We start from the raw sequence: 12,167 nt of genomic DNA, 5'->3' as shown, positions 1-12,167 counted from the left end.
TCAGCACAGGTTAAGATGAAAGGGGTCCAATCCTGGTATATTCCTCAATATTATGTAAAAAACCTATACGCCTCTTGGTCCTGTTGACCCCCTCGCTGTCACCAGTTGGTACAGGCCACAATGCTGTAGCCCACTATCGCCCCCCCGCCAACCCTAAGCTGCACAGCTCCTTACAACCCTACTGAGCCTATCTGACAGAGAACGAGAGAGAGAGAGAGACTGTGTGTGTGTGTGTGTGTGAGAGAGAGAGAGAGACACAGTGAGGCGGCTGAGAGGAGAGTGTGAAGTAGTGAGAGAAAAAACCTTGAAAGAACAGCAAAGGCAATCAGAAAGAGAGGGGGGAGGGAGGACGGCAAACAGCAAAAAGGCAGAGCAGGCTGGAAGAAAGAGAAGAGGAGGGAGGGAGATAAAGTGTAATGTGAATGTACCATCTTTGATAGTCCTGGTGCCAAAGTCCAGAGATGCAATGACCAGATGACCAACCACTACACATACCAGCATCCTGTCCTGGAGCCTTGACAGGAAGGGACAAGAAAAAAATCCACACACACACACTCAAAGGCGGAACGCTGTCTTCAGCCAGTCCCACATCTGCTGGATCATGTCCTCTACTGGGTCAGCCAACCACAACAAGCGTCTGGCATGTAAGTAAACAACAGTGTATGAGTTAACAGAAATGCAGCTGAAGACAAAGTGGTGCTAGTCAGACCTGCAATACTGTGCAATATATTGTAACTTTATGTCCTGTAGGGATTCACTCTTCATCTCTTGCTGTAATTTAGCATTTCATGCCCACTTTTTTTCATTCTTGGCATATTTACTACTTTCATTTCCACAGTGTAGTCCCTGTGGATATTTTTGCATATCCCAGGCCAGGGAAAGTTTTATTGTGCAGAGGGTATTAATTTCCTGCAGCCAGTTCAGCTCCAAATAAATCATGACATCATTCAGAGCCTCACAACAAAAACATTTAACTGTCTTGTGAGAGATGTGTCATCTTTCTTTAATTAGCTCCATAAGACATCAATGTTAGCTGTACTTTATATTACATACTGCCCATATGTTACATAATACAGTTTTCTGGTATACATGATTGAAAACTGTCCCCCAAGTATTCATTAAATTATCACTCTCTGAAAAGCAATAAAATTACATATGATCACTTTATCCTTCTACTTCTCGGTCTAGCCTTGATCGCAGCCTCATTAGCAGCTACTGCTAAAATCTACTTGTCCCATTTCATAACAGCCACAGTCATCTCTTTTTAACTAAGTGAGCCTGACAGCCCCGATGGTGGTGCAGCACCGTTGATGCAGATGAGGCTTAATCACAGTGAAGGGCTAACAACTACTTCTTAGAGTCTGACGAAGCTAAACAAAGGTCTTTATATAGAACAAGAAAAGACTTGCTAACTGCTACCTGTTTGCCAGAGGAACAATGTCTTGCTTTCTAACTGAACAAAGTTCCTCACATGAGCTGCTTCTTGTGTTTCATTGTTTAGAGAATAATTTGCTTTTCCCCCCACACTACTTGCTGCTTTAATGATTATGTTGTGCGATAAACACAGACTAGAGCCCTGCATATGAGCTCTGTTGAGACTACTGAAAGTCCTGTTGAAATGGACCTAAATAGGGAGCGGTGGACATGGCTGGAGGTCGTCTTTGCATTTATCCTCGATTGAAGTGCTTTAATGGCTTCAGGAAGGGGAGTGGGAATGGCCTGGGAATACCCTGATCAGACATTTATGGAGCAGGTGTCCAGACATGGTTGAAGATATAATCATAGCACTGGGATCACAGGAACCTGAAGATTGAAGTGATAAAACAGACTTTAACTGATGTGGTGTTCCTATAAAGTAGCTGTTGCTCTAAGCCTCAGGTTGAGTTGCCTGCTGCATGATGTAGTATGACGATGATAGCGGTGGGACATTGGAATCATAAATGACTGATCTGGATTTACTTTCTACTACACGGCTGTATGTTCATGGATATGAGTGTGGGTGGAGAAGGGAGTGGGAATGCATGGCGGGGGAGGTTCCTGTTGTGGTGCAGTGATCTCACTCATAAATGATTTATTCTTGATGGACTGCTGTGTCTACGCGGTCAGCAGAGGAGAGCGATTGGTTCGGTAAATAATAGCAGTAATATCTTAAAATTATGTGGCTGTATGCTGCTGAGAGCTGGGTGACACCATCATCGGCTCCGGGAGGGGAATTGGTAGCTGCAGGAGTCGAGGGTGGAGTTTGAGATAAATGGGCTGTCAAATGTGACTGGCCATGCAGTGCAACTACTTTACTGGCTCTCTCACTCACACACAAACACACAGTCTCTATGTTCACTGAAAACAGAAAGATGATCATGGGATTTATTTTCCACTCGCCACAAGGGGATTGAAAGCTTCGCCATGTGACTCTTTGGTTCAATGGGAACATTTGTTCCCTTCTTCCAGTGCAGTTCCCAGGACTCCTGATGTATGACTGTACCATTAAAATAACACAGAGTAGCGATGATGTGTGTTTGCAGAGCCGAATGTTTTCATCACGGAAAAGATGCTGAAAGGGTGGCCAGAAAGAAGATGACACAGAAAAACAATTGCACATTGCAAGCTGTAGCAAAATCAAACAACTTGAGAGAGCGATGTGTCATGTTTGAATGGGAATATAAGGGCTATCAGTGTGTGTTAACAGGACCAGACCAGTGAAAGTGGCAAAAAGATCAGACTCTTGAAGGATGAAAAAATCATGTGCTTCAGCTCAGCTCTGGCCCGGGATGACGCACACCCACCCCTCTCTGCAACACACACACACCACCCCTATGTGTTCTGTTAAGCCCCTTTCACACAAGCAATGTTCAGGAACATTTCCTGCATGCAGTCATGTGTGAATGGGAGCAGGGAAATTAATTTATTCTGCCAATTTCACACTCCAAAACGTAGTAATGTTTTAAGGAAAATGCCAGCCGCACTGTGAACCAAAGTAATAAAAATCCAGGGACAAAGATGTAAAAGGTTACATACATCTGACATTTTCAAGTGGAGCAAGTGAACCAATCACAATCAATCTGTTGTCTCTGACTCGGTCCAGCTCAGCATCCAGGGCTCTTTTAATGTTCTGTTTAATGTTCTGATTCAGAAAGATCGCAAAAAACATTACTTCATCTCACTTCGTTATCCCTGTATTATGAAAATGTTTCACCCGAAAGAAAAAGTATCAGGAGGGTGAAGAAAATGTAGACTACAGACAGCTAAAGAAATGAGAAAAAAAAAAGAAAGATATTCTTGTAGTGTTAAAGCCAATGAAATGATTTATATTCAGAGCGTGTTTTGCCCTGACACACAACAAATGCACACAAAAAAAAAATGCATGGCATCACTGCACCCTTGTATTTGTCAGTATGAGGCTTAGCTGAGGCAAGCAGACCCAGTAAAGCTCTCTTTGCTTCAAATCACTGACACTACAGTTACTTTATACCAGGAATAAAGCACAGCAGGCTCAGGTTGCATAACACCACATTCGAATTTCTTTGACAAACGTCTTTCTTTCTTCCTTCCTTCCTTCCTTTCCCACAAAGTCAGCCAAATCGTGCATCCCACGTGCATGTTGACCAAGGCTGGAAGTTGCATGGTCATACTCTACAATGCTGTAGGAGTCCAGTTTTGTAGCTAGTATGTGCAGCTGAAGAATTGTACCAGTATTACATAACAGAAAGCCCGAGGTAATTATGGTCCAGTGTGGGCTTAGAGGGAGAAGGGATTTCTGAGTAAGGCCCTGTCGCAGATCACAAGTGTTAAATACGGTGAAGCTTAACTCAGTTAGTGGCTTACAGCATTTATCTTTGTGTACCAGAGTCAAGCCCTTTTTCTCAATGGTGGTGTGAGCTGAGCAAAAGCAGAGGAGCCTCTATGGTGAAAGAGTTTAGAGCTGAGTATTAAATGTGTTACACACTGTATTTGAATAACAAACATGTCAGGACAGGTCCCCCTCTGCTCTTCCAGCGATAAATGAAGTGCACTTCAGAGGCTCACAGGCAAAAGCCAACTTCAGTCCGTCAGATGCTCAGTCTTTGAAAAGAGTAGTTTTCTCCAAGCTGAGACGTAGGTCATACAGCGTAACTACACTGCTGCTGTGTCCCAGGGTCATCATCAGCAGAATGAGTCTGAGATGAAAGACACTGTCAGAGCCCTCATTTCGCACACAGCAGTCTTGCTGAATTATTAATTCTGCCTTCTTTTTCAAATTATATTGTTTTTACTGTCCATCAGTGGTTATGTTATGGTTATAATATTGGGCATGATGAAAAGGCCGAGAATATTATTAATAAAAAAAGGAATAATAATTCATTGTTTTAACATGTCTTGAGTTAAAAATGTTAAAATAGGGACTGATCATCCGTTTTGTGTTTGACTGCTTTTGCCTTGCAGGCATGGAAACGACAACAGAAAGAGTAATAGATAAAATAGAAAAGTTATAAATAAGATCGTTCTATTTTATATGACTTACTGTTAACAACCTTTTACTTACCTGTTATGGAAATGCACTTGCCTAAGTTATGTTCAAAACCTCAATTGTTTTTTTTATTTAATCTTTGTCAGTTTGTGGCAAATGTGTTGCACAGCAATTGATTGTTGATGCCTGGGTTTCGATAACAAAAAAGAGGATGTATGTCGCTTACTGAACGTGGAATACACGGAGTGAAGGCTAATGTGTCGTGCTCGTGTCGTCCTTCCCTTTCTTTTTATTATTGTCCCCGGTATCGGGACGTAACAGTTGCAACAATCCCATGATGTGTTTCAGTGCAGTGTCGGCAGTAACAGACATGCAATAATACCTGGTAACAGATTGGCACTTCTTTTCACCTTTCCTTTTCTTTGGCTTTCTTTTCTTTTGTCTTCTTCCCCCTCTATAAGCCACGTCTCTTAATATAGCAGGGCCAACACTTTCCCTAACAGAGTCACAGTCAGCCATCACAGCTGTTCTCTGTTCCTTGACCCAGTAAATCCATTCCATGTGACCTGTATTTTGTAGCCTAGATAAGTGTAAAGCAGCAGCCTAAAAACCTGAACAAGTTGCCTTGTTTAACACTGAAACTGTTCTATCAGACATTGTGTACACTGGACCTTGCACAAACCTGTCTTGAACATGAATGGTTGCTTATATTCTCTCTGTATCTCATGAGATCTTTTTGTGTGTTTGGACTGCTTCCGGGACACTTAAACTTACAGATGAGTCAAGCAAGAGCAAATAAGACTGGATGCAAGACTGAAAATGGAAGAAAATATCAGTCACATAGGGATTGTTGGTAGTTAATAACCCCTGTCAAAAGCAAGGGATTCCCCCATAGAGGATATCAACACCATCTGGGTCTGGGTTAGAGCATGAAAGTAACGTAACCTTAGCCAATTTGCATGGAGACCTCCTACACATATTCCTCAGCAGGGTGAAAGAAATTTCAGAGGTTATTAGGATGAGTCAGTCTTTCACATATATGTTTTTCTCCCACATAGAGGCAGACAGATGGAGACATCCAGCTGAGCTGGTGCGTGGGTTGGGCATGTCCACTGGCTATCTCAACTTGAGTAGTAAGCAACAGAGAGAGCAAGAGAGAGAGAGAGAGAGAGAGAGAGTAGGCCAGCAGGCAAAACTGAAGTTTACATAACCTGTGTAGTTTCGTCATCATCATCTTCATCATCAGAAGCCCTGCATAGCAACTTGTTTATTTGTCTCAAGTTTCCCACTGTGACCAAATAAAGACTTCTGAGTGATCATGTGTAGTGGCAGGTGGCAACAAAGTGGCAGGGGATTTCAGCAGGTTGATATGCTGAGCCCACTGGCCTCTCTGAAGAGTATGTCCTGCATATCTGATGACATGTCTGACAAGTAGGCTTTCATTCAGTGGGTGTCTATATTTCTCAGGCTGTACACTGGAGCTGCAAAGACTAGTCGATTAGTCAGTTGGCAGAATATTAATCAGTAGCAATAATCTATTAATTGTGCTCAGGCAAAAATTATAAACATTCAACAGTTCCAGATTTGGTTGAGGTTTTGGTTTCCTCGACATTATCATTAAGGATTTGGACAGCTGGTTGGTCAAAACAAGGCCTCCAATTAATCCATTAATCAAGAAAATAATCAGTACATTAACTGATTATGAACATGTCACATACGTTACATTGTCTGGACACTGGTCAATATTTAACAACACTGTAAGCTTTATGTCATTGTTCCCGGTTTACTTTACAAACTGTTGAAGCATCAGATTGTGGTTTCCTGCCTCTACAAACAGCTTGAATGTCAGAAGAAAGGGCTGTAGTTAATTCATGAGAGTGGACACACACCCCTCAAGGGCAGATTGACTAGCTGTGTCTCCAGAGATGGAGCTGCCTGAAGTGGTAGGCTGGATCACACAGATGTGTTTGTTTCCAAACAAGAGAAAAGTAGCACTCAAAAGGTCTGTAGATGAAGTCAAGTGAATATTGTTACCCTGCATGCTGGATCCATCTGCCGGCATCATGTAAACATGTTAGTCACGGAGGCTTGTTAGACATGTTACACAGCCTGAGTACACACAAAAACATGAATGCGTAAGCACAAACACGCACAGCCTATGCGAGCACACGGGCAGGCTCTCACAGACATTTAAACACTGGTGACATGAGTGAAAGCGTCAGCTCATGGAGCCCAGTGGGCAAAGGCACAATGTGTGCTGTGGAGGATGTAGCGCGGTTACACAACCACAGCTGGTCAGCGTGGCAAAGGTCAGTGCTGGAGGTAGACCTAAGGACAGATGCTCTGTTGTTGTTCAAAGCATGTCTATATTGTAGCCCACTGCAACAAAAAAATATCTCAGTAACATCACACCGTGCTTGGAATCTTTTGACATCTGCAATGTTTGCAACGACTGACTTGTTCTTTTGTGGATCCCTTGGTTGCATACAAACACTATAATATACTATAGACAAAAGTATTGGGTCACCTGACCATTACACCAACAGGCATTTTAATGACATCAAAGAATTTCCACAAGATTTTGGAGTGTTTCTGTGGGAATTTTTGCCCATTCATGCAGAAGTCATGCTGGAATAGAAAACGACCTTCCTCAAACTGTTGCCATAATGTTGGAAGCATAGCATTGTGCAAAATGTCTTGGTATGCTGAAGCATTAAGATTTAGCTTCACTGGAAGGATGGAGCCGAGCCCAACGCCTGAAAAAGCTCCATAAAGAACCGTGTCTGGATACTTTTGTCTGTGCAGTGTATATGACCTAAGAATACAGAGGAAGGAGTGCAGCTTAAAGATGATATTTAAGTCAGTCAAAATCAAAAGGCACACCAACCAATTTATGATAAAGACTAATGAATCATAGATATTGTATATCTGACATGTAAATGCCATGCACAGATGTTTGCATATGGGTCAGGCATACTTAGTGTAATGGTGTAAGAAAAAAGAAAAATAAATGGAATAAGGAGAATTGCCCCAATCCAAATCAAAGGCTCACAAGCTGAGTTGGGGGCAGTTAGGTGCGTTTTTGTACTTGAAAAATATTTGCAGCAGATATTCAAGCCAATACTTAATCGATCACATCACTAATATAATTCCAGTAGTACAAATTTTCATTGATTGTGTAACTGATTATCAAACTACACGTGTGCTTGATCATAACCACTAGAGATCAGACTAATGCCATGAGAACATTTTCTCCACCCTTAACGAAGTTACAGAAATGGTTGACGGAAAGGAAAGTGGAAAGAGAAAGGAGAAAAGAAAGAAGATGGTACAGAAAATCTGACAGTGAAAATGATAAAGAAATCAAGAGATATTCAGATGAATTGGTATTCATAGACTGTGTTATAAAAGAGTTACAAATAGCATATTTTTTTTCATTTCTACTATGAGAGAGTAGAGTTTATGAGTCAGTTTCTGTGTTACATTGAATAGTGCTTACTTCATAAAAACAGGTCTTCTATTCATTTTTTGGCACAACTTTCTGATTACAACTTATCAAACACTGACAACATCTGACAAATGTAAAACTTACAACTATATCTTAGATGTTGGCACCTTTTATGCCTTTTGATTGAGCCACAGGTACCGTCTGTGATTTCAACATTTGGAGGTTTGGCAAGCACAAAGCAAAAGCATGCAGGTAATTATGGGCGTTAACATCTTATCTCTATGTCAGATATTTTCAGAGGATTGGCAGCAGCATCGACTTGTCGTCTTTAGAACCAAAACCTGTTTCTAACTTCAACACCAGTCCAATTCGTCTATTGGGTTCCTGTAAGAGGACGAAAAAGAATTATTATTATTATTATTAATTATTGATAATAAATAGATGGCAGAAAATTGGAGTGAAAGATGGAGAATGACAGCACACAACAAAGACTTTTGATGCAAATTGAGATTGAGAGTTCATGATTGACTCATGCTGGCCCACCATAGAGCTAGATAAAGGGATAAAAGTTCCTCAGTCTAAGGCAGAATAAGAAGTATCCCTGTGATTCCATCCTCTATCAAGAATAAGAAAAAACAACATATGTTTATACAATACTGCACTAATAAAAACAGCGTGAGTGAATGGTTTTCATGTGTCTTGTTTTGGTGGTCAGCGGAGACAGACAGCTCTCAGAGGGTGTTGGACAATGACTCTGCTCAGCACCTGAAGCTGAGGGAGAGACAGCGTTTTTTTGAAGAGGTCTACCAGCAGGATGTTGACAACTACCTGCCCTCTGCTCACCTGCAGATCGACTGCAGGAAACGTGAGTGACTGTCTCTTCCTACATGGCTTTCTGCCCTCAGGGCATAACAGCATTTTTGAAAAAGGGATCCCCTTTTTATTACCCCTCCTCAGGTTATGTCTATTTTTTCCCCTGTTTTATTATTATTATTATTACTATTTTTGTTCATGATGATTTATGATATTGGGCTGCATAAATAAAACTTACTTGACTTTTAAAGTGATTGTGAAATGTTGTAAAAGTGAAGCTACTTGCTGATGAGAAACCGCGTTGCTCACTAAAGGAACAGCAGAAAATTCAGCAAACTATTTACAGATTTAAAATACGTATTTAGTCCTTGTTTGTCACTTTTTATTAACATGATTTAATAGACCTGCGGTATGTGGTGTCAAGATTCAAATGATGTGCATTGCTTTTGACATAAACAATGTTTATTTCTGTTACATATGTTCCTCTGCCTGTAATTGCAGCTCCCATGGGAAGTATCTCTTCTATGGAGGTGAACGTGGACGTCCTGGAGCAGATGGACCTGATGGACATCTCTGACCAGGAGGCCCTGGATGTTTTCCTCAACTCAGGCTCGGGCTCAGGCTCAGGATCGGATGAAGGAGTGCTGGCATCCCCACTACCAGGTAGCACCGATTGCCTCTGAGCCACAACCGGCAGTACGGTCACTTCACATATTGTCAAGCCATTCTTTTAATCAATTTTCAAATGCAGATTTAATAATAGCAGGCCAATTAACATTTTAAAAGGACACGTTTATTTTATATTTATTATTTTATATTTTCTGCATATAGACTTTAAATCTGTTTTCATTATTATTCTCAGTTTCATTAATTAATTAACTTTTTTTTAACTCTTTTTTTTTTCTTTTTTTTTTTTACATCAATTACAACCAAAGAGTGCTGTGCATTTTGTGACTAGAGCAGTATGTGTCTGTTTTATATATTACAAAATTGCTCCAGTGTAGCAGCATGTAAGATTAATATGAAAAACATTTTATAGCACTTTTAAGGGACAAAAGAAAAATAAGTGACAATCAAACAATTTAAACTTGTGGTAAAAAAAACAAAAAAACAAAACATTTCGATGACTTTTGGTGTAACTGATAAAAAAGCCCTTCCTGATTTCTCCTAAATTCTCCTGAATTCTGAAAATTCTGAACTCTTGTGACCTCTGCACAAAAAAAACTTGAAGCTAATCTAGGTTTCTGATCTGGTTTCGTCACAAGTACAGAGATGTTCTAACAGCTTCTGCCTACAGAGGCTGAGGACGAGGAAGAAGATGAGGAGGATGAAGAAGCAGAGGTGGTGTACAGGGAGAGGGCACCTTTGAAACGGCAAGATGAAGTTCACTGCGGCTCAAAGTCTCGCATGTCCTCTACATCATCGGGTTCCAGTGACACCAGCGGGGGCGGGGTCGACACGCCTGTGATCCAGTCGGATGATGAGGAAGTCCATGTCGATACTCTGCTGCTGACCTCAGCTCCCCACACCAGAGATGAAGAAACTGAGGAAGAAGACGAAGAGGAACGATGCCTTGCAAATAAATCTTCATAAAGACTCAATTTTAAACTATGTGGAGATAGTTTCTCTCTCTCTCTCTGTCTCTGTACATGTACATTCTTTTCTTTTGGGGAAAAAACTGGCATGATTTGCTGTGTCTTTTGAATGAAGTCCATTACAACTGCAAATATTTTTACTAGCAACTGTTAAATGCATTCCTTTAACCTCTTGGCCATTCCAAGTTTCTTGATGTTCACTTAATATGCAAATAATATGAGTCATACCGCTCCCATGCGCTAACATGTTCTGGCCGAGATCAAACGATTTGCCAGTTCAAGTTTCGTTCCTCTTACTGCCAGAGGGAAATCTCTCTAGTGCCCACTCTGTGTCTTCAAAGTACAGCCTTTTTCACAAGAAAAAGAACAGAAACTGTGTAAAGTCATAATAAGAGAGAGAAATGCAGTGATATCCAAAGCAAGGGGGAGGAATCATAAGGTGGCTGGATCCAGTTCCAGCTGACTGGAGTGGACAGAGTACGCCATAGACAGGCCATAGACCACTGCGCCGCCCTGCAGCCCTGCTTTACTACAAAATAATTTAACCTTTTTTATTTTTACAGCACCCTTGAGTATCTTGGATTTGGTCAGAGGTGTGTGTGTGTGTGTGTGTGTGTATGTGGACTGATTTCAAACACACAGTTCATGTGCAGGGCTCATGAATCTCCCTTTTATTTTCCGAGGATGGACACGAGGCAGAAACGAGGCGCGATGAGCAGAAGTGAACAAAAAATGTTGCTCCCTTGTCAATGTGAACCTATTGCCTTGTGCATGTCATGAGCGCAGCCGTGTCTGTAAATGCATGCCATTTTGTTGAGTGACTAGTTTATATGTTTTCAGTTATACAACTGCCAAGTAATGCATTACGGAGTTATGCAGGTGACACCTGTTGTTCGTACTTTGTTGCTTCCCTCCTCCGTGTGAGACACAATTTCAGGGTTGAATATTTACGGCCATGTGGAGAGCAAATGATTCAGCTTATAAAAATTTGTTGGTTTATGACCTTTGTCGGGTGAGAGACTGCACGGGTGCGTCTGTGAGGGCGTGGATGGCAAACATCACAAGTCAACAAGTTGAGCTAAGCTTGGCTCCTTATACAAAACAAGGTCTTTTCATTGTTAAAGCTCTTCAAATGTTAGCTCCCCATCTTGCTGTGAGCTAAATAAAAATGGAACAGGTTAAACCCATTGAATTTACTGCATATATACTTGTGTTGTCTTTCATTTTGTGGCTTTTGGTTTGTCTTTCGATTCGTCCTGCCATGTCCCGTGGTTGCCTCGACACCACCTTCCTCTCGGAAGAGTTTCTACACCTCCTTCTGTCAACAGAAACAAACAAAATCGAGGGTTGAACATTTTTATGATGCTTACAAGGTCTGCTTAGGATATGATCATATTTTTTAAAATTTCCCTTAAGACAGTCAGAACAACACCATACACGGGTAATCACATTACACAGAGAAATCTTCTGAGCCAATGCAATCAGGAGGAATGATAACAGCAAATGCTACCCATTCCAGTGTTAAATTGTGAACCCAACCTTTAAAGCTGACAGACTTGAACATCATCTTAGAGGTTTGAAGAGGTGATAAAGCCCAGTTATAAAGCCTTCGGTGTTCACGTGTATGATAGCGTGCAAGGGAGAAAAGAATTTCCATGATGGGAAGATTTTTCAGTATTGAAGCATTATGACGGTTGTTCTTCTCTGTAAATCTAGCTTTCTAGTACTCCTAGTTTTGCAAGTTTGACTGTAGTTTAATTAAGCTTAACCAAAAGTCCATCTGGAAGGTATTTATTTACTTCCCCTGTCTTTCTCTCTCTCCTCCTTTTGTGTTTCCCACTGAATCATCCGACTGGGAACATTCATT

At 41.1% G+C, this 12,167-nt stretch overlaps 1 protein-coding gene across 1 annotated transcript; it reads left to right on the top strand.

Annotated features, from left to right (window-relative positions):
• The first annotated feature begins 273 nt into the window (after window positions 1-273).
• On the top strand, window positions 274-11,494 carry LOC124063973 (dysbindin-like). The gene is made up of 4 exons (XM_046398146.1): window positions 274-644; window positions 8,608-8,757; window positions 9,207-9,368; window positions 10,003-11,494. The coding sequence occupies exons 1-4, from the start codon at window positions 602-604 to the stop codon at window positions 10,296-10,298; spliced, it is 651 nt and encodes a 216-aa protein (XP_046254102.1). The 5' UTR covers window positions 274-601; the 3' UTR covers window positions 10,299-11,494.
• The last annotated feature ends 673 nt before the right edge of the window (window positions 11,495-12,167 follow it).

Source organism: Scatophagus argus, chromosome 8 (genome assembly GCF_020382885.2).
Source record: "Scatophagus argus isolate fScaArg1 chromosome 8, fScaArg1.pri, whole genome shotgun sequence".
In the NCBI taxonomy this organism is placed as follows: Eukaryota; Metazoa; Chordata; class Actinopteri; family Scatophagidae; genus Scatophagus; species Scatophagus argus.
Note: the sequence above shows the minus strand (reverse complement) of the source record. Positions and strands in the feature narration are given on the sequence as shown.